This window comes from Arachis hypogaea, chromosome 2 (assembly GCF_003086295.3).
Source record: "Arachis hypogaea cultivar Tifrunner chromosome 2, arahy.Tifrunner.gnm2.J5K5, whole genome shotgun sequence".
NCBI classification, from domain to species: domain Eukaryota; kingdom Viridiplantae; phylum Streptophyta; class Magnoliopsida; order Fabales; family Fabaceae; genus Arachis; species Arachis hypogaea.
Genome location: NC_092037.1, coordinates 923,508 through 945,540, shown reverse-complemented (window position 1 = coordinate 945,540; position 22,033 = coordinate 923,508). Strand labels below are relative to the sequence as shown.

Below are 22,033 nucleotides of genomic sequence, written 5' to 3'. Positions count from 1 at the left end.
GTCATACTTAGTACAAATTTTATAAAATCGATAAACTCATTTAAAATCGTAATATCGAAAAGATTTTAAGAGTTAAATCGAGATTCTTGCTACTATGGCCTGTAGCATACCATCAGAGATGTCTGTAGAACCAGACAAGAGTGTTCCAAGACCAATACTGGAACAAAAACATAACTTATTGAGAAAACTAATCATATTTAATACAACAGCACAACATAGAGGAAATTTTAGTTTATAAGTAAAATTTCCAGCTAACCCCGGAAAGAGGTACATGTTGTTTCCCTGGTTGCAGTGTGGCCAATTCGACCATTTCCTACATCAAAAAAAAAAAAAAAACCCTTAAGCAGTTAAGTTGCACATGTAAGTTGCCCAAAGAGAAAATAAAGAAAACAAAAGACACTTCTGCGATGAACTAGTTATTTAAAACGTACAGAAGATTTTCACAGTTCAAATGCATGGCATAACAAAAATCAATTATAACAAGGTGAAACAAAATACAATGCTTGCTTTCTAAGAAACAAGAACTTTACTCACCTAAAAAATTAGTTATGCCTATATTAGATGCTTTATTAGGTTATCATCCATAAAACCACAAGTTAATCAATATGACACCAAGGTTGGTGCCAAGCAACAAACTCAGAAATCTAACAGAGCATGAGAACTAGGTCCAAAACCCGCAAGTACATATATTGTCATATTGTCATATAGAATTAGACACCTAGCATCTAGTTGATGTAAAACTCATGATCTTTATAGGGGACCTTCCCTCTCAGACATGTTGAGAGATTGGAAAGCTATGCTTTACAAATAAATCCTTAGTTTTTTGTTTTTGCTTTTGTATAGGGGATCCCTTATCCCCCTATTAGTATTATCCATCTCCTCATCTTAGTTATTATTTTTTTTATCAAAAAAATGAAAGACAATATATTGTGGGGTGTCAATGGATGTTTACTTTTAAAGGTTGTCCAAATGGATCCATTGATAGATTTAACTCAAATCTTTTGTCTTGAATATAGTTCAAAATCAAAATATGCATCTAGTTATGCACTGTTCTATGGTTAATTTCCAATGGAATTCATTCTTTGGAATTTTCCTGAAACTTTGGATCAATTTTCTGTTGATCAGCTTTGCTGGTTTTGGTAGAAGAAAGGAAGCCAAATATTAATGGCAGTGCGTCTGCGTCATTAAGAAAATTTACTGTATGTTTATAGGTAATTATCATGTTTTGTATATTTCCAGCAACCATTAAGGAAACTTTCTGCATTAGGATATTTCATGAAGGAGCTACTATTAAACTATAAAGATTAGAAGTTCAATTCAATTTGCTTATGATGTTCTTTAAATTAGAAGTAAAAAAAAAGGTGATTACGGTACCAAAAAGAGACCAGAATAGATTACTAGGAGGAAAGAAAAAGATATATTGTAATGTGCCATATGTACTTAAAAAAAGTCAGTGAATCTTAAGTTCTTTACATGATTTTTTGAATTGTCAAACAGAGAAGAAAAAAAAAAAATTCAATTACAAAAGAACCATATCATTCTAAATGGCAAACCCTAAATTACTATGGAACTACCCAAATTGGTGGAGGATCAATCCTATTTGCACATTGCATGAGGCTCTTAACACATTTCTCTTCAAGATTGAAAACACCCCAATCATGTCCACCATACATGTAGTCCAAAGTCATCTCTTCCCACCTATCATCTGTGAAATAGATTGAGTTTGCTTCACACCCCAAGCAAGCTTTAGCATCCATTGATACAGACTCATTAGCACCCAAGAACAGAACTTTATCATGTAAAGATCTCATCTTTTTCCATCTCTTGTCTTCAATATCAAGTTTATAAACACTAAAATACTTTGTTCTATAAGGACAAATCAATGGTTGTGTATCCTCAGATGATAAAAGATCTCCTTCTTCTATTACCAACCCGTCATCATTCACAAAATTCCCAATAAATCTTGTCACCAGCAAGATTTCTTCGGCAGATACCACTAAGTATAAATTTCTTGAGAAATTATTTTCTAAATATGGTTTTTCCTCTTTATAATTAGCATCCGCAGTTGGTGTTAAAAGAATCAATCTTTTAGGAATTTGTCCACAAATATTCCAAACTTCAACAGAACCATCTTGTGTCAAGGCATAAAGATAGTTGCTGCTGAACACAATGTCACAATAAGATTGCTTATCATCAGGGAGCTCAACCCAAGTTGCAGAATTGCAATAAGCAATCTTGTAGTTGGAACCATATATGATGGCAAGAATGTAGCTTGAAGGAGAGGAACAACACATCAAGATTGCTTTGACTATGAAGGTTTTCCTTAAGTATTCAGCGAAGTAAGAATATGTGACAGGATGCAGGAATGAAAGGGGAAGAGGTGGTACGTTAATGGTAGTGGAAGAAGAAGAGTTTAGAAGAAGTGGAACTCCATTCTGATCCAAAAGTATAATCCATCCATGAGAAGAACCAACACACCATGCTCCAACATGACCCTTCAATGTGTTTTTCCATTCATAAAGCTTTTTCTCTGATAAACTGAAGATGCTTCGGTCAACAGTTATAGGATCATCATCATCGTCAATGAGGTGTGTTTGTTGAAGGCTTGGAAGAAGAGCGTAGGGAACTGAGAGAGAAGGAGAAGCCATTGAAGTGTGAGTATTGTTTTTCACTCTTCTTTTTTGACGCTCTTTAATTTCATGGAAGAGAACTGTGAGGATTAAGACTTTAAATAGACTAAGATATCTACATTAAAATCTGATTAAATCTTAGAATATCATTAATATTGTTGAAAAAGATTAAAAAAGATCCGATAAAAAATTATATCAGTCTTAACTAACATGCTCACATTATAGCAAGGGAGTCAAAATGGCAACATACCTCGCAAAATCGTACGATTATGCAATTCTTGTTTCTGTTGGTTTCTTTTTTATTGTTTGTCGTTGTCAGTACTGCGACAGATTAGTCCTTAGCCTGGCGGGCTGGGGATGCCGTTGGAAACCAAAAATAAGGAAAAGGAGAAAAGGCAATGACAAACATATTTCGAGCTTCCACTTCAACTCCCTGCGCTGCCTCCATGACTGCTGCAATTTCTTCATCTTCAAAGGGTTGACGCCAAGGATGAGACCGTAAATATCCACCATTGCCTTCAAACACTTCGAGCTTTCTTTTTTTTTTTTTTCTTTCAGGGCAACGGGCCAACAACCTGGCCCAGACCCAACCAACACAGAAGCTCCACCCGACCCGGCTTCAGGCTACGATTCAAACAGCACTTCCCTCCCCTACCAGCGCCTGAGCAAAGACTTCCATTGGTGAATGATGCTTTGCCTCCCTACGGCTGCAGACTCGAAGCGCCACTCCCTCCCGCAGCGAGCTGTCTGACTCTGGCTCTCTCCGTGGATCGATCTCGGCGCCTCCAGCGCCAGCGACTTCACATGACTTGCCTCCCTCCTCTCCTCTTTTCTTCTAAGTTTTTATATTTTCTTTGATAGTGGCTTAAGGCCCAAAAAAAGGAAGAAAAACTAAACATTTCTAACTCTAGCAAATTGCCACTCTCTTCTAAGTTTTTATATAGTATATGTATATCAAGATAATAATTGTTGGTGAATTATTGAATTTTTGTTATATTCTAAAATCTCTGCTCATTTGCTTTTGTTATTTTTGAATTAATTTTGGTATGTTATGACTTATGACATCTTTGCTTAATTGCTTTTGCTATTCTTGAATAGTTGGATTTAATTTAATGTTTTCGTTTGAAGTTGTGTTTGTAACTTGTAACTTTGATTAGCTAAACTTTTTATAAATTAATTTTTATGCTATCAAAACTTTTAAATTTTTTTTTTTAGAATATACGAATCATGTTTTCATTATGCCTTATAATTTTATAAGTTATAATTCTAGTTCATTCTTTGAATTGAGATAGAAATTATGAGTTTACTATCATTACACAAAGATATTAACAAAAAAAAACACAACTTATTTTTTTTATTCTTATTCATTTTTTATAATTATATTTTTTTAATTTTTTAATAAAAAAATTAATAATAAATTAAATTTTTATAATTTGTTTTAATTTATTATCAAATAAGATACAAAAACATTAATTTTTGTTTATCAGTTTTTTGTGTCTTATTTTCAATATTTTGTTTTGTTCTATTCTCAAAACTAAATACAATAAGGATAAGATTGGAAACGGTCAGGTTACTCGTCAAAATATTATTTTTGTAAAATAATTAAATTATTTTAAAATTTATTAGTTAAAAATGTGATGATCATATGCTTTAAAAAAATTTATAAAATTCATTGAATTGGTTTGTTAAAATATTATTTTTGTAAAAAAATTAAATTATTTTTATTTAGACCTTTAACTATTTCTTCATAGTAAACTCAAAACAAAACTAAAAAATTTAATAGTTATGGCTAATTAAAGTTGTAGTGTTTTTTGAAAAAAAATTATGTTTATAGATTATAACTCATTCATGAATTATAAATTCTAAAATGCGTGAAATTCAAATTATATTTTTTAAATTTTTTATTTTAAATTATAATTCATAAAACACAATTTTTAAATAAGCTTGTAAACTTATAGAATTTTTAAATGGACCAAAATTCAAACCTGAAAAAAATCTATAAAATCTAACATATCTAAATTTGAACTATATATTTATAACATAGACCAATAAATCAAGAATATATTTTATTAAAAAATGTCCGTTGAAAAATTTTACAATAGCCTTATATGTCTCTGTCAATTCTGTGTGAGATTAATAAAAGATGAAATATATCGGTAATATAATTTTTAAACGATGTAATTTGTTTTTTTATTTCTCAAAAACCAATAAATCCATTACATTTTTTTTAACGATTTACTTAATATTGTCTTCTTCCAGAAACTCGCGATGGAACCTTCTAAGAAAGACGAAAATAACGAAAGGCATGGAATTGAACTCGTTGCGCCGCCATTGTTCCGAGGCTTGACCCTATTTTGTTTTCAAAACAACTGTCCCCACACTTGCATCATCATCATCATCGCCTGCGTCCTGCTACACTCCTCCAAACTCTTTTCTATTCAAAACTTTGAACTTTCAAACTTCAGCAAATCCTCTTTCCTTCTCTCCCATTTTTTATACGGTTATACAGTACATTTGTTTGATATAAAACTAAAAAATATTATACGAAAAATACTAAATTATTATAATTAATTAATTATCGTTTATTATACTGTATTAATAAGGTAACTATAATTATGGTAATCATAGTGAAATCATTTATTTTATTTTTTAATGATACTTTTTAATTAATTACATATTTTATTTTTTTATGTTTTACATTGAAAAATATTAAAAAAGAGTATAATCTTAATTTTAATTATATATTTCGTAAATAGATATTATTTTTAATACATTAATAATATAAATTTTTTTTTACATAATTATTCAATTAAATTTATATATTTAAATCTTTTTTAAATAAATTTAAAAGTTAATTATAACTATAAAACTTTTTTACACTAAAAATAATATTTTTATAAATATTATAAAAAATTCTTAACCAACGTATGATAAGTTCATAACCCCCTTCTCTAACCGGTTCGCGTACGTGACTCTTTTACTTTGTCCAAAAGAGGCGCAAAAATTGCACGAATTTTCTCTCTCTGGAACTCTCTTTCTTTCTTTCTTCTACCTCGCTTCTTCTCTCTTACTCTTCACGTCAAGAGCTCGTGACTTAGAATCTAGGGTTTTCAGAATTCACAGTAGAAGGAGGAGAAAGGTTGCTGCTGTTAAAGTAGCTGAAGAGTAAGCGTGATCTTCGTGTAGTTTGTTGTTGTTCAAGAACTAACATGGCGACGATGGAGAGCTTGATTGGTTTGGTTAACAGAATTCAGAGAGCTTGCACCGTTCTCGGCGATTATGGCGGCGCTGACAACAACGCCTTCTCTTCTCTCTGGGAAGCTCTTCCCTCAGTAGCCGTGGTTGGTGGCCAGGTCATAATCGTCGAATTTTTTTTCTTTGAAATTAACTATTTATTGTGGCGGAGAAAACCGTTGGAGATGAAATTTCGTTTACGTTTTCTAATTTTCTCCGTTTTCTTGATTTTTTCTTTCTAATTTTGGAAATGTGAGCAGAGTTCAGGAAAGTCTTCGGTTCTTGAGAGCATTGTTGGCCGTGACTTTCTGCCTAGAGGATCAGGTTTGTTATTACTACTTCGTTTTTTCTTTTATTCATTTATTTAATTATCAATTATTTATTTTTTTTGTTCTTGATTTTGTTATTTGTTTGGCGGTTCTGTGTTTTTATGTGAATGAATTTGAATTGTGTAATTGTGTTTGAATTGCAGGGATTGTGACAAGGCGTCCATTGGTGTTGCAGCTTCATCAGGTGGAAGGTGATGCACAAGACTATGCTGAGTTTCTTCACATGCCTGGGAAAAAGTTAACCGATTTTGGTAACGTGCCGAATGCACCTTGTTACTTCCATATAATGTACTCAAGCATTCAATTTTCCATGTTGATGCTTTCAACGAGCGGTCTTGTACTGTAGCGGACACTTCCTAATTATAGAAATATAGTGGTTACTGCTTTACTTGTTAATTGTTACAGAATTGAAGAAATGTTCATGCCTTCTTATTTATACTTATTTGATTTGATTTGATTTATTTATTTATTTATTTATTATTATTATTACTATTATTATTGCAGCTCTAGTGCGTAAGGAAATTCAGGATGAAACTGACAGATTGACAGGAAAGACGAAACAAATATCCCCTGTTCCGATTCATCTTAGCATTTATTCTCCAAAAGGTGCGCACTAATTGTTATTGTCTTGTACTCTCCGAAATATTCACTAGATGGTTGTTTACTGTAACTCCAGTTTGATTTTTGTGCTTTTGTTTTTGTTTTATTATTGTTTTTGGTTTTAAGCTGGTATATTTTTTCCTCTTTGAATTCCTGAGGATACTATATTGTAATGGAGAAGAGAGTCCAAAATCAGAGACAATAATATTCCCTACCCTATTGAAAGTAAAGAAAATGTACAATAGCTAATCTTCTGGTTATCAATCAATATAACAAAATCTCATCCTTACTGAGTCGCTTCATTGTTAACATTTCTTTTTCATGGGAAAGTAAATAAGTAAGCAGATTCAACTAAGGAAAAGTAGAACAAATCACAACTCACAAACGAAGATGATTGTGGTCCCTGAAATTTAAAAAATTTTAGAGATGTTGCCAGATTCTATGAATCTAGGTGAGCATGGAAACATTTAGGAAATGAATATTGTGCAGCAAATATAAAAATGAAAGTGACCAACTTAACGTATTTCTAGAGTTAAATATTTGTATTCTAGACCTAGATACATTGCCAGGACCTTCTACTTCTTCGGAAGCTGCTCTATATAGAATGGTTAGTACCTCCTTTAGTAGGAGCTACACTGTAACCCTTTTTTGACTAAGATGCAGCTACCTCATTCGCAAATATGATTGTGAATCTCTCTGTTTGTTGTTGTATTTTAGATTATAACAATGGCACTTCTTAAAAGCTTTTAAATTTCATTTATTTAATTTGCATCATCGTCTTTTTCCCTTTATTATTTTCTTTTTGTACATTATATTTGTATTCTTTCTTTTGTTAATTACATTTGTATTTATATTCCTGTAGAGTGTTATCATATTGCATATGCTGGAACTAGTAGTTAATATTGTCATTTGCTATTACATAACTATTCTTGCTGTTCTTTTTTCCCTCTAATTAAATTATCCTTTTTTCTCTGTTTTTTGAGCAGTTGTCAACCTAACTTTGGTTGATCTGCCAGGGTTGACTAAAGTTGCTGTAGGTATGATTTGCATTCAATTGCTTTATATGGTATGATATTTCGGTCCTTTATAGTTTGCAGTCATTGATTACTATGCCATTTACAGAAGGACAGCAGGAGAGTATTGTTCAAGACATTGAAAATATGGTCCGATCTTACATTGAGAAGGTAAAATGAAATTTTTTTGTAAGAATATATGTATGTGTGTGTGTGTGTATATATAGAAGACAGAACTGAAAAATATAAAAGGGTACTGCTTCAGTTTGTGTAGATTGTTTTGATAAGGTCATAAAGACTTAGGGAGTCAATGACTTATTTGTAGTATTGCAATGCTTTTATTATTTCCTCTTATACTGGTGTCAAATTTTAGATTTAGATTTTTGTTTTCGTTTAGCATGCTTTTCTTTTTTATATTTATTATTGCACTGGGTGACAATTATGAATTCCTTGTTTCCAAAAAGACACCTTTATTGTGTTTCTCTCTGCCTCTGGGAACCATTTTATTACTTTGTATTGTTGATGAATCATTTAGTCTGCAATTGAGATGCCATTAACCAATATTTAATGCGTTTTGACAGCCTAATTGTATTATACTGGCAATATCTCCGGCCAATCAAGATATAGCAACTTCTGATGCTATTAAAATTGCAAGGGAAGTGGACCCATCAGGTACTTACATGGAGTAATTGTTTGTTCCTTTTGCTTGAAGCCCTGACGTTTGTGTTTCACTAATTTCCTGTCTGCAACTTGTCCAGGTGAGAGAACATTTGGAGTGTTGACAAAGCTGGATTTGATGGACAAAGGAACTAATGCATTGGATGTAATCTCTCTCTCTCTCTCTCTCTCTCTCTCTCTCTCTCTGTGTGTGTGTGTGTGTGTGTGTGTGTGTGTGTGTGTGTGTGTGTGACTGTGCGCGCGCGCGCATGCAGCTGTGAAATATATCCCTTTGAAATTCTTGGAAGTTTGAAGATTGAACCTATGAGACTACAATCTTATAATTTACTTTGTGATGTTACCCTTTTATTGCATCAAGGTCCTTGAAGGTAGATCCTATCGTCTGCAACATCCTTGGGTTGGTATAGTAAATCGATCCCAAGCTGATATCAATAGAAACGTTGATATGATTTTTTCTAGGCGGAAGGAGCGAGAGTATTTTGCCACCAGTCCTGAGTATGGACACTTGGCACATAAAATGGGTTCAGAATACCTTGCAAAACTTCTCTCTCAGGTTTGCTCTCTGGTAGCTGCTATTTCTCATTCTCTTAAAGAGATAGGGCCAGCATAATTATGTTAGATTTTTTTTTTTACAGTACTTGGAGTCGGTAATTAGGGCACAGATACCTAGTATTATATCTTTGATAAACAAAACCATCGAAGAGCTGGAAGCAGAGATGGATCGTATTGGGAGACCAATTTCTATGGATGCTGGGGTATGTGGTTTAAATTTGTGAATAGATGAGCAAAATATCTCTGCAATGTTCTTCGGAAGAATATTTCAACTGTATTTGTTGTTTTAGGCTCAACTATACACCATCCTCGACCTCTGCCGTGCATTTGAACGGATATTCAAGGAGCATTTAGATGGAGGGTAAAATATATGCTATCATTTTCAATTTATACTCTATAATTACTGGCTTCTCATAAATTTTTAGAGTTGATAGTTTTTGGGATAGCAACTTGACTGTTCTTGACTTATCCTTGATGGTTTTATAGATATTTCTATGGTGTTTGAGTTTAGTCTTTTAAATTAGAAATTAAGATCCACGGCACTTTTCAATTGCAATAGTTCTTGGTTCTTAATTTATTATATTGAACCTTTTAAGTCTTGGATTAGTATTGGAGCTGGTAATGCTCTTAAAAAACTCATATATCATAGTTGTATAAGAAACACAAACTATATCAACATTGATAAGCGTTTGATTCAATCAATAAGTTAATTTTACAAATTTAGTATGTATATTATGTGAAACCACGAAAGAACAGACATATGGTTGAAGTATGGCATAACATAACAATTGATTAATATATATGAGTTGTAAAAATATATTGCGATATATTTTTACAACCTTTCTTTCACTTATTTTGCTATAAAGTTAACCAATGTTAATCACTGTTTTCTATTTACGTTAATATCTAGGATATTTAAATGATAATTTTTGAAATAAATAAACTCGTGTCGTGTGTGTTTACAAAAGCTCTGAATGACAAAGATTACAACCTAGACATGCCTAATAAATGTTGAATAATTGTCATGAAGTGTCTTGATATCCAGTGGTTGAAGATATGATCTTTCTGCTTTATTGTCTTAGGCGGGCAGGAGGAGACAGGATATACAATGTCTTTGACAATCAGCTTCCTGCTGCTCTACGGAAACTACCATTTGACCGACATCTTTCTCTTCAGAATGTGAAGAAAGTGGTGTCAGAAGCTGATGGTTACCAGCCTCACTTAATTGCCCCAGAGCAAGGGTACCGGCGCCTGATTGAAGGGGCTCTGAGTTACTTCAGAGGTCCAGCTGAGGCATCAGTTGATGCAGTAAGCAATCATGATTTTATTCTGCGTAGTTCTTATTTTAAAGCTAACTTTACTATAAGAATTAAGCTGGGTGTGTATGATTTCAACGTAGGTTCACTATGTCTTGAAAGAACTTGTGAGGAAATCAATAGCTGAAACCGAGGTAAAGTTTGTGAATTTTATTTTGTAGTTATTATGTTCATGTAGGTTGAATGGTCTGTAAAAGCCTATGAATCTTTTGCTAAACAGGAACTAAAGCGTTTTCCAACTCTTCAAGCCGAATTAGCTGCTGCTACAAATGAGGCTTTAGAGAGGTTCCGTGAAGAGAGTAAGAAGGCAACTCTACGGCTTGTGGATATGGAGTCTTCATATCTCACTGTGGAGTTCTTCCGGAAACTTCCTCAGGAAGTGGAGAGAGCTGGAAATCCACCTAATTCAGCTAATCCACCTAGTTCAACTAAATCCGCTAATCCAGCTGCGCCAGATGGGGATCGGTATGCTGCCCCAAATGTTGATCGTTATGGAGAGGGTCATTTCCGGAGGATTGGATCAAACGTGTTATCTTATATTGGAATGGTGTCAGACACACTCAAGAACACAATTCCAAAGGCGGTGGTTTATTGTCAAGTTAGAGAAGCAAAGCTGGCATTGCTAAACCGTTTCTATGTACAAATAGGGAAGAAAAAGGTATGCTTTCTCTCACTGTTTCCCTCTTGCCTTCAATGACAAATCTCCTCTGCCATAGCTTTGATTTCTGACTTTGCTCATCATTTCATGTTCCTATTAAGAGACAATACAAACATTTAAAATAGGATAAAATAAACGTTCAAATTGAGCGTTTGTGACTATTAGGGACAAGTATTCTTTTGGTTCCTAAGGTTTGGGGTCGAAATCAAAATCGTCTCTAGCTTTCTTTTTTGTTTGAAATTGTCATCAATGTTAAAATTATTTTCAAAATCACCCCTTTTATTTTTGGACAAATTGTCCCTGAAAATACTTAAAAAAAGAGAAACTCTTGAAGGCCAACAACTTTTACTATTTTTTGCCTTCATTTGGCCAGCACAAACACTAAATTGTCATCTTACTAATTTATGTGCGCAAATTCTGAAAAAACGTGAGTGCAAATTATATTGATTCATGGGTGCAAAATTATATTGATTTATGTGTGCAACACTCTAATAAATATAGGTGTAAATTATATACTTCTTGTGTGCAAAATATCTGTAAATATGGATACAAATTATTGTTGGCTAAGTGCTGGCAAAAAATGATAATATTTGGTGGCCGTGTAACATTGCTCTCAAAAAAATACCTCTCCTCTCATCCTTACCCAAACAGAACAGAGGAGATGAAAATTGAATAGAGGGAGAAGAACACTTCCAGCAACAATCATTCACACAGAATGGAAAAAAAAAACACTTCCATCAACAATAAACAGAGGAAGGAGGTGAAGAAGAATAGCATGGCGCCGGCGACTACACCTTATCCTGCAGCAGTGTTGCAGCAGTGTCGGCGGTGGCAGTGGCTTCCCGTGCCGTCGCCTCTTTCCTTTCCTTCTCTACGAACTCTCCCTCTCTCTCTCTCTGGTTTGGTCTCCTGTCTCTCCTGGTGAGCTCAGCGACGATGACGACCCTTCTCACTGCCATCGCCGCCGTCATTTCCTTCAACTTTTCTCTCTCTTCCTTTCTTCTCCGATCTGCTGCTCTCTCTCCATTGGCGCCGTTGACGGTGGCAACAGTGGTGGAGCAGCCGCCGTTAACTTCTCCCTCCCCCGCCTTTTTTCCCTTCTCTTCCTTGGTTTTTTCTCTGTTTTTTTTTTCCAATGATATTTTGGGAGGTTGAGAGTTAGAAAAATAAAATTTTATAAATGGGAAAAATAGTCTAAAAATGATATTTTTAATAAAAGGATTATTTTAAAAATAATTTTAACGATCGAGACAATTTCGAAAAAAAAAAAGGACTAGGAATGATTTTGATTTCGACCAAGCCTTTGGACCAAAAGAGTACTCATCCTTGACTATTAATTGTCCATCTTACTATTGATTATATTTGTTTTTGGGAGACACGAAGGGTCTATCTCTCTAACCAAAATTCTAGATATGAAAAAATTATATCAGGAACAAAAAGATGCATCTTTAAATGTATGTTGGTGGAAAGAGAAAAGCTATCTCTGTGATATGGAAAATGGAGTTCGGTCTTTTTATGAGTTCCATTCAATTTTGTAGGAATATATGTAGTACTTTTTCTATATTGACTAATGATTTACAAGGTGATCTGATTTTGTCCTTGGTGTTTTATGCAGGCTGAACAGCTATTAAATTTGTTAGATGAAGATCCTGCGTTGATGGAGAGGAGAAAACAGTGTGCTAAAAGGCTCGAACTATATAAGGCAGCAAGGGACGAAATTGATTCTGTTTCTTGGGCAAGATGAGGACGCCTACTTCGCTGTCCCCATTGCCTTGTATTATATGACATCGATTGTTTTTGTATTATTATTTTTGATAGCTCAGATTATTCTTAGGGGTTGATGTGGTGAGGTGACGTACCGGAGTTTGGATTGATATTTAAGATGAAATTTATATATTGTTTTATGCCTCCTACATTATTAAGTGACCTACGAGATTTGTACGAACTACTTAATTCTAAACTCCCACTATTCATTGACAGTAAACTGGTGCTAATAACATAAATGATGTACAAATTTATAACACATTAGAAAGATGATAGTTCTATCTGAATTATCCAAAAATTAATAATAGGGGAGGGGAAGAGAGATTACACCTTTAAAAGGAGCCATATTCTTGTAGACACAAAATGCTTTATTGGAACAATCAACGAATAAGTCAACACGGTACAACATAAGAATACGGGAGATAATCTCAGGTATAAACTAGTAAACTACAATTTTCTATATTTTAATACCAAAATGTGAGGCAACGAAGAAGCAGCCAATAATATAATAGTAAAACCTGAAAGAAAACAGCAGTTAAACAAAAAAAATCACTATCCACGTGGGAGATACTTTAGTATCATTCACAAAATCTAACTATTTTTTAATGAATCAAGTAACTTCCCATCAATTTGCATGTAATGGCCATTTTACTATATAATGAAAATAAGTAAATACTCACATGCAGTTATTTTCATATGAAGTTGATAGTTAAGAACCATTACATGATTTGATAGATTTGACTAAATTATTATCTAACGATTCTTAATTATCACTTCACATAAAAATTCCATGGGAGTTTTCACCATGAAAATAAGCATGAATTAGAAATTGACTTCTATGGTTCCAAAGATGCGAAAGTCTTTGAGCCTCCACAGAATCACAGTAAACTTGATGTTTCAACATTTGATAACCAGAAATCATGAATCTTTATTAGCAATCTTATCAGAATATATTCTTTGTAGCTAAAAGAACAGAACAGGATGTAAGAATAACCGAAATTATGTGCTTTCATTTATAATCTTGAAAGAATATACTTTGCTTCTCAGCGCTTACAACAATCTTACGAATATCATGTGAGAGTATAAAAAAAGATAGCTGGTGTTTGCAGTTTCGTCTCTAACAGATTTTGTCTAGACACATCTGGAAGGTTACACCTAGAAAGTATTTATACCTTGGAAGGACATCAGGGGTTTAAATAAATAGCATTTTAAAATGAAAGTGAACTACTAATTTATTGCTATATGTACTTCAGAGAGTAACTTTCAATTGGTTATATCTTACCTGCTAGAATTTAATTGCTTCCACTAAAACATCAAAAAACTTGAAATGGAATTTCAAAATACATCTGTTAAAAAATAAATTAAATTTGGTAGTTCTTGTCATTCAGAATGCAACTTTACCTCTAGATTCCAGCATGAATCCAAGGGTGCAAGATGCTCAATCAGCCTAAAAAAATCAGAGAGAAACATCAAATTCATAGCATGACCGTGATTTGTCATTTATTTCTTAAGATTTAAGAAATTGAACAGTCTCACTTATAATTTCAATATGCTTTTGCCTTATATGTCAGAGTAATTTCTACACATCAGAGAAGCAAAACTATAAAAAAAAGGGTAGAACTGCAGATACGCAAAATTTTATTTCAAGTTTGTTCAACCAGTGAGTTGCGATTCAGCTAAGGTTAATAACAATTGTAATAGTGTGCAATTTCATTAAGAACCCAGTAATTGTAGGCAGATCCTCAAACATCTAATATCTAACTGGTTACTCGTTGGCATATAATTGAAGTCAACAACATTCAACCAAGGGTTCACACTTATACGATGGTGACAACAATTGATAAGAGAACTAGTTCAATTAGAGAAGTTTAAACTTTAGAGGTTAAGAGTCTTCTTTGCTACTCTAGAAATTTATCACTATTTTTTTCCTTGTTTTGTTTCAAAAGCATGCTTAATGCATTCATATGACCGTATGTTAAACTGGAGTATTTCTTGGGAGTGAAATAATTTTATGCCATTTTGGTCGAAACTACAAGTATTCTCCATAGGAGACAATCCTATTTGAGCCAAGAATATCCACGTCATGGTGGGGCTAACTCTCCCAATAGGGGTTTCTTTTAATCGACAAGACTCAAAAGCATGCTTAATGCATTCATATGACCGTATGTTAAACTGGAGTATTTCTTGGGAATGAAATAATCTTATGCCATTTTGGTCGAAACTACAAGTATTCTCCATAGGAGACAATACTATTTGAGCCAAGAATATCCACGCCATGGTGAATAATAATAATAATAATAAAGGACAAATAAGTCATTGACCATCTTCCTCAAAGACACATAAGTCCCTATAAGTACTTAATTTTGGTTAGGAACTTATTTGTCCACACACAAAAAAAAAAAATAATGATGTTATGATGCTCTATTTAACTTGGATGTCCCATTCCTTAATTATTATATTTTCTCACTGAGACCTAGCTTTTCAAATGAGGTCGGTAAAAAATAAATAAATAAATAATTACTTCTAGATGTTTAAACATTTATTAATTATAATATGTACAAGTGAAAAAATATATATATCCACCTATAAATGTTGTACAATTTTTGCACACCCATAGCACTGGCATGAGTTAGCAGATAAATTATAGTACACAACATATTGTAATTTTTCAATAACCCATTCCTAATTAACAACGATGACAACACTGACTTATTAATTTTCTCTTCACTGCAAAATGGAACTTGTACCTATAAAGTTTTGACATAATGCGAACATAATGGTTTACCTTTTCATTTTTTGGCTCAAAAATTGCTTTAACTGTGGCAAATACCTCTTCAACAGATCTTGCAGCATCAATCTATGACAGAAAAGTATGACATGCCCTTAGTACAAATTGGAAGCAAGAAGCTTACCAAAGAGATAGTAGAAGTACAAAATATCATTTACCTTGCGAACTTTACCCTTTGCATCATAATAACTAATCACAGGGAGACTAGACTCCAAGAAAACCTTGAACCGCTTCCTTATTGTTTCAATATTGTCATCTTCTCTACCCTTTATTATCAAAAAAGAGCATTTGCTATTTAGTACTGAACTATAACACAAAAAAATTACATAAAAGGAAGGGAAAAAGAGCCCAAACCTGGTTCCTACTTAAAAGTCGCCTCTCCATTTCCTCCTCTGGACAATCAAAAAACAGGACAAATGATGGTTCCATTCCTGTCTGCCGACCATAGTTTATTGTCAAAATTACAATTTTGCACAACCATACTGGAAACAATCACAAATGAAAAGATATTTAATAGAATTAACATTTACCACTTTCTCAAATGCTGCTCGGTTTTCCTCATTACGAGGAAAACCATCAATAAGAAATTTGTCCTTGCCACTTTCCTCCATTGCTCGTTGCAGAAGCTTAATTGTAACCTCTGATGGAACAATTTTTCCTTCTTTAATCATATTTTGAATCATTGTACTGTCAATTGTCAAACATCAGAAAATAAATGCGAAAATGATAAGAGATATAGGCAACACAAACTGAACAAAAAGAGATGGCACTAGCATCAGAACTGACAAAACGTCACAACTTTTAGTTGAATTATAAGATACCATTTCACTATAATTTCTCATTCTACACATTCTGTTCCAATTCTAACAAGATTTATTCAAATGCTAAGGCTCAATCTATTGATCTAATCTCCTATTCTTGTAAATAGACAAGAAGATTAAGTTCAAAACAACGTAACTATTAACCTAACGCTAATTCACTATCATATCAAATGGAGCAAAGGAACTATACCCATTTTCAGAACCAGATTTTATTTCTGCTCGTAGAAGATCACCAGCACTTAGGTGAGTATACCCATAGTGTTGCACAATGTTAGCACATTGGGTGCCCTTTCCACTTCCTGGCCCACCTGTATCAGGTCAAAATTCAACTTAGAAGTCAGAAAATGCCAATTATAAATGACCACGAGGTCATGAACTGGTAATAACTAATTCTCTATATATGGTTATCGATAAATAGAAACAGTTGGGACTTGGTAACTTGGTAACTTATTACAACTTGCTCAATCACATGGGAAGCAATGTCAAACTAAGATCCAAGGCTGTAATTTTTTTTCCTTCCTAAATTCTATTGTCTTAGTTACAAAGCCGCTTTTCATAAACAAAAAGCAACAATAAAAGCAGTTTTTCAAGGGATCACTCTAGCTGAAGTTCATAACAACCACAGAGTAATAAATGTGTGAATTTGAAGTAACTGAGAAAGGCCATTGAAAGGTTTGGCAACAACAAACATGAAAGATAGGTATTGAAAAGACAATCCAAATCCCACAGTACAAAATTTTATGTAGGTTATAATAATTCGAGTAAAGAATGAATAATCTTATTATCCATTAGAATCTTACTGGTTTTAAGTTAAACATAGAGAAGATCTGACACATATGATTACAAAGGGCCATGATCATAAGATGACTAAAGATGTTGGTATGTTGGAAGTGACAAATAAATTAATAAGATTCATGAATCTAGGATGGTGCGGCTTAGAACATAGAGCAGAATATTCCTTGTGTCAGGTTAAGGATATTTATTGTATATAATAGAGCAAGTTAGGGATAGCATCTAGAAGAGCCTAAAAGGTAGAGGCAGCTAGGAACAGTTAACTAGAAGTAGTTATGGATCTACCAACTAGGATAATTCCTCTAACAAAACTCACAATTCTCTAACTGGCTTAGTGTGTGCAATGACACCACTGCCTCTGTACTATTCCACCGATGCACCCTGTATAAGCACTGAATCATCATAATATTCACACTCTCGAGAAAACTCTCCTTTCTGTCTATCTCATTCTCTCAGATTCTTTCCAATTACCCATCATGCTGAATGAGACTATCGCTTAAATGCCAAACAAATATATCTAGTCTGTCATTGAGCAGTTTCCTTCCTAGCCTAATCCTTTTCCTGTCCATTTTCTTCTTAGATTGGATGCTATCCACCATCAGCACCTTTATTTGCTTCCATCAAAAATGCCTTTTTTCACGAAGACATGCAAAAGTAAGTCTGTATGGAACAATTACCTATATCTTCTGTTCAGGGAATATGGACTATTTTGTAAGTTGTATAATTATGCGTTCTCAAACAATTACCTCACACTTAGTTCAAATGTTTTAGTATTAGTGTACAACATTTTGGCATGTCCAAAGTGAACTTCATCACTATGTATAGTCGGGAAAGATTCCACCAGTATTGAAGGGTAGAGGCAGCAATACCTCTTCAACCAATTTCAGACTCAGGATCACGTAAAAGCTTCAATACTTCCTAGATACTAACTAGCAGATAGGATGTAAGCCCATTAATACACCAACATACTGCAAAGTCAAACTTCTAGACCAACATGACTAGTTGAACCTTTTAATAGCTAGAACAAACATTACTGTTGACATCCTAGTAACTAGAAAACCATTGATACACCTACATATATTGTAAAGAAAAACTTGAAGAAAAATGATTTGGAAGTTGAACTTTTTAATAACTTGAACAAACATTACTTTTGCCATCCTAGTAATTAGATACATCAAAAAAACTCAGGGGAAAAAAATTATTAAAAATATATGCTGAGGGTTAAGGCATGTGGAGATTTGTAATCACAAACCTTCCCTCAACCTTAGAATTTGTGTGCACTTCTCTTTGGAGGTATATCATATCTCAGAAAATTATGAAGCATTCTGTGATTGTTTAATCAAGTTCTGAAGCTGGGCATTGAGCAATTGCAATTGTAATATGAAATGATGTGGCTAAAAGAATTGTCAAAAAAGATAGGCAATTAAAGTGACAACCTATGAAGCTTGTGTTTTATAATTGAACAGCCTTTATATATAGCTTCAAATCAAATATTCTATAAAAGAATAAAATATACTAAAACCAATTGTCACTTTTGAGGAAAGTCTAGAGAAATTTCCACTGCACTTATGATCCCTTAGCGGTCATCCGATAAACCATGTTTGCAGCAAGTATGGTGTATATGACATCAATGCATCAACTTGAGAAGTAGTATTGGAATGTTTGAAATAACAATTATAATAATTAGGTTCATATAAGACATAACTAAGTGGCTTAAAAGAATAGCTCAAGCCAATTATTCTCGCATTGTAGGTAATCTTTTTGTGCATGTATTATTATGTTGGATGAAATTATCAATGATAATGCAGACACAATAAGCAATCTATCCTATCCAGGTAAAGAAACCCGTGACTTTCAATGCAATTAATGAGCTCACCTAACACAAAAACGATTGTAGGATTTCTTTTCTGTAGAATGCTTCCACTTGCACCCTATAATCAAATGCAGGGGAAAAAAAAGGAAAAAAATCAAAAAGAAAAAAATAAAGAGATCAGAGATCAGTTATGTTTGGAATACAATAAAGTGACGTGATCTCAACAATGCAAAAGAAAGTGGCCCACAGCCCCACAAGACATAACAAAGGAATAGCTAACAGCAGTCTGCCTATGGAAACTATATTTTCGAAATTTAAACCTTAAAATTCTCTTGGTAATGAGTATTGTAACATTTATAAACAGAACCCATCTAAGTACAGATCACATTATTGGAAGAAAAAGATCCAAGTAGATAAATTTTAAAAGCAAGTTCAAAGGTAAAACAACTGAGAATACCTTGTTAGCAGCTTCAACAACAGTTCCCATAAGTAGCTTACTAAAGTGTGTTTTAACTGAAAAACAAAAACAAAAACAAAACCCCACAAATTTAACGATGAGCCAAGTACAATTTAAACTGCAGAAGTTATTTCACACGTTGATAGCCATATTTGGACAGAGTGACAGACATATTATCTACCAAACTATTTCAAAAGATAGTATAAGGAAGATGCCAAAAAGCAAAGCTTGTTCTACAATGACAAAAAGTAAATTTGATAAGGGAACAAAATTCACAATCAAACAGATTTAACATTTCTTTCAAAAAATATATAATCTCACTTGATCCATAAAAATTAATAAATATGAGTATAATTTCCAATGCTAAATTGAAGAACAGGAGACTTGATACTGGAAAAGAAAAATACTAGACTTTGTTGCAACTTGCTGGTATAAGATGGCATTAGCCTGATGAAAAATCAATATCACACCCCTTCTATCATCCAACCACCACTTCATAAGATAGTAGTGTTTTAGCGACGTTACACTTCTTTTCTTTTCGATCTTATACATTCACATGTTATCATTCTTATCACTACTATCTGTTCACCAAATTCTCAACTCATTCACAAAGATCATTGATTGTTCAACAGATCAAAACTTAGATCTAAAGAAAAGCGGCAAAATAACGCTCAGGTACTGAAACTCGGACAATTCAGATGAAATGCACCAACCAGGGACCATAAACTACTGAGAAAAGAAAACTGCTACAAAAATGAACGCTAGATCACAAATCCTCTAATCAACTTCCGTTTCTACTATTGAAATCCAGCAAAATCTTCAACCGCAGCAAAAATAAAATGATAGATTTTGCATGCAATCTTAACAGAACAAAGCAATGTCCAACAAATCAAGAGAATCGAGAAACGAACAAAAAACAAGTGGAAAACACAGATCCAAAAGCAGTGCACTCGGATCTCGGCGAAATTCGAACAGCGAGTAACGGAATCAACAGAAAAACCACTAAACGAAGGTGAAATTAAACGTAAATTCAAACGTGATTCAGAGAGCAAACATACCTTAACGAGAGAAAGACGAAGAGTAAGGGGGACAAAAAGGGATCTATAGAGAGAGAGGGAAAAGGAGTCAGATGCGAAAATGCGCTGAGGAACGTGGATGGTTGATGCTTGAATTTATAGGAAGGACTCAACGAATGAGGTTGATGAAGGTCGTTTTAGTCGGTAGGGGCAAATTTGGAAAAGTACCGGTTCTTGCTCATTTTTATTTTATTTTATTTTATGTCTGAAAAGCAAAGAGCACGTTCGCCTCCCTTCCTTGTTGGTGGTGGGAGCTGATGCTTCCGCCCCAAATAAAGTGTCGTTGTAGGCTATAGCCGTTACATTCACGCTACAGAACCCACCCTCTCGTAATTAAATTGAATAAATAAATACAAAATATTATTAGGAATCCGATCCATAACGACAATAATATTTGGATTTCGATCTATATAGAGGAAGAGACAGTACGTGAGATCCTGCTCATAAAATTCCATTCTCTGGCTTCCACGTCCTATTTTCCTTTTTATTTTCAAAAATCTAATCTGAATGCACCTAGCCATTCAATTATTTATGTATGCAATTGGTATACAAAATAGTTAATTTTCAAGATATTAGATACCTGTGTAATTTTTTTTTTTTGGGAACGGTATTAAAATTAAAATAAATATTATTTTCAGTCTCTATTTTTCTTTTTTGAATAAACAAGTTGTACTTTAATATTTTTATTTTTGTTGCTCACGGAAAGTTATTCCAAGTAGGTTGGTCAAAATGGCGGAGTGCATCTAGTTTTATATGCAACAAAAAAGTGTCTTTAAAACTTAAAGGTAAATTCTATCGTACCGCTATAAGACCGCTTTAAGGTACGGAATGTTGAACGGCTAAAGGAGAGCATGAACATAAGCTGAGTGGAAGAGATGAAAATATTTAGATGGATGAGTGGTCATACGCGATTGGTTAAAATAAAAAATGAAGATATAAGAAAGAGTTGAAATAGCATCCATTGTGGAAAAGATGGTTGAATTGCGTCTCAGGTGGTTTAGACATGTGAGAATAAGACTTATAAAACATCTAGTTAGGAGGGTGGATGAGATGAAAGATGGACAAGAGGCGAAAGGCAGAGAAAGACCTAAGAAGGTGATCCATGAGATGGTCAAACGAGATCTACATGTAAATGTCTCTCTGTAGACATGATACATGATAGAGTAAAATGACATCGTTTGATTCATCTAGTTGACCCCACTTAGTACGACAAGACTTTGTTGTTGTTGCTCACAGTATTTTCTAGTCTCATAGACTAAAAATTTTAATAGGTTGTTGCATGTACAAGAACCTTCATTTTAGTAAGCGATGCTTAAGTTGACCTTTTGAACCATTCAAATTGATTTTTTGCGTCTTAATATTCAGAAAATAATAAATCGATCTTTTCATTTTTTTTTTTTAATTAGACATTTAAGCCCTTCATTAGATCTCACCATAAAGAGCTGACGGAAAACGTGTGACATTAATCATCTGAGCAGGCATGTACATACACGTCCTAAGCAGAGAATAACG

General features: G+C 33.5%; 3 protein-coding genes and 1 long non-coding RNA gene across 6 annotated transcripts; 1 reads left to right on the top strand and 3 right to left on the bottom strand.

Moving 5' to 3' along the window:
• Positions 1–63: 63 nt before the first annotated feature.
• On the bottom strand, positions 64–3,628 carry LOC112730715 (putative F-box protein At5g55150). 3 transcript variants are annotated; one of them, XR_011869946.1, is made up of 2 exons: positions 2,881–3,628; positions 64–313 (listed from the first exon to the last, which is right to left on the bottom strand). XR_011869946.1 is itself a non-coding variant. In XM_025780778.3 (2 exons), the coding sequence occupies exon 2, from the start codon at positions 2,646–2,648 to the stop codon at positions 1,563–1,565; it is 1,086 nt and encodes a 361-aa protein (XP_025636563.1). In that variant the 5' UTR covers positions 2,649–2,710; positions 2,881–3,556; the 3' UTR covers positions 1,395–1,562. The 3 variants fall into 3 exon arrangements, 1 of the variants encoding a protein (XP_025636563.1); XR_011869945.1 differs by lacking the exon at positions 64–313 and adding an exon at positions 1,395–2,626; XM_025780778.3 differs by lacking the exon at positions 64–313 and adding an exon at positions 1,395–2,710 and having other exon boundaries at positions 2,881–3,556.
• Positions 3,629–5,557: 1,929 nt separating this feature from the next.
• LOC112730699 (phragmoplastin DRP1E) lies at positions 5,558–12,923 on the top strand. Its single transcript, XM_025780765.3, has 15 exons — positions 5,558–5,983; positions 6,125–6,188; positions 6,337–6,444; positions 6,698–6,799; positions 7,780–7,830; positions 7,916–7,977; positions 8,388–8,478; positions 8,565–8,629; positions 8,843–9,037; positions 9,120–9,239; positions 9,327–9,397; positions 10,119–10,344; positions 10,436–10,486; positions 10,573–11,010; positions 12,626–12,923. Exons 1-15 carry the CDS (start codon positions 5,840–5,842, stop codon positions 12,752–12,754), a joined length of 1,917 nt encoding a protein of 638 aa, XP_025636550.1. The 5' UTR covers positions 5,558–5,839; the 3' UTR covers positions 12,755–12,923.
• Positions 9,725–12,044, bottom strand: LOC140177999 (uncharacterized). Its single transcript, XR_011869944.1, has 2 exons — positions 11,654–12,044; positions 9,725–11,103 (listed from the first exon to the last, which is right to left on the bottom strand). It is a non-coding gene; the product is annotated as an uncharacterized lncRNA (long non-coding RNA).
• Positions 12,924–13,004: 81 nt separating the features above from the next.
• Positions 13,005–21,060, bottom strand: LOC112730707 (UMP-CMP kinase 3). The gene is made up of 10 exons (XM_025780771.3): positions 20,504–21,060; positions 19,446–19,501; positions 19,052–19,106; positions 16,574–16,691; positions 16,093–16,249; positions 15,917–15,997; positions 15,721–15,828; positions 15,560–15,631; positions 14,176–14,221; positions 13,005–13,292 (listed from the first exon to the last, which is right to left on the bottom strand). The coding sequence occupies exons 2-9, from the start codon at positions 19,473–19,475 to the stop codon at positions 14,213–14,215; spliced, it is 630 nt and encodes a 209-aa protein (XP_025636556.1). The 5' UTR covers positions 19,476–19,501; positions 20,504–21,060; the 3' UTR covers positions 13,005–13,292; positions 14,176–14,212.
• Between the last annotated feature and the right edge of the window lie 973 nt (positions 21,061–22,033).

Bases quoted from the DNA above. Each gene is read 5' to 3' on its own strand.
- LOC112730715 (XM_025780778.3), bottom strand. From the start codon at position 2,648: ATGGCTTCTCCTTCTCTCTCAGTTCCCTACGCTCTTCTTCCAAGCCTT.
- LOC112730707 (XM_025780771.3), bottom strand. From the start codon at position 19,475: ATGGGAACTGTTGTTGAAGCTGCTAACAAG. The intron at 16,692-19,051 runs GTGAGCTCATTA...GACCTGATACAG, and splicing joins TACAATCGTTTTTGTGTTAG to GTGGGCCAGGAAGTGGAAAG. The intron at 15,632-15,720 runs GTAAATGATATT...TTTCTGTCATAG, and splicing joins CAAAGGGTAAAGTTCGCAAG to ATTGATGCTGCAAGATCTGT.
- LOC112730699 (XM_025780765.3), top strand. From the start codon at position 5,840: ATGGCGACGATGGAGAGCTTGATTGGTTTGGTTAACAGAATTCAGAGA. The intron at 6,800-7,779 runs GTGCGCACTAAT...TTTTTTGAGCAG, and splicing joins TAGCATTTATTCTCCAAAAG to TTGTCAACCTAACTTTGGTT. The intron at 8,630-8,842 runs GTAATCTCTCTC...TATTGCATCAAG, and splicing joins AAGGAACTAATGCATTGGAT to GTCCTTGAAGGTAGATCCTA.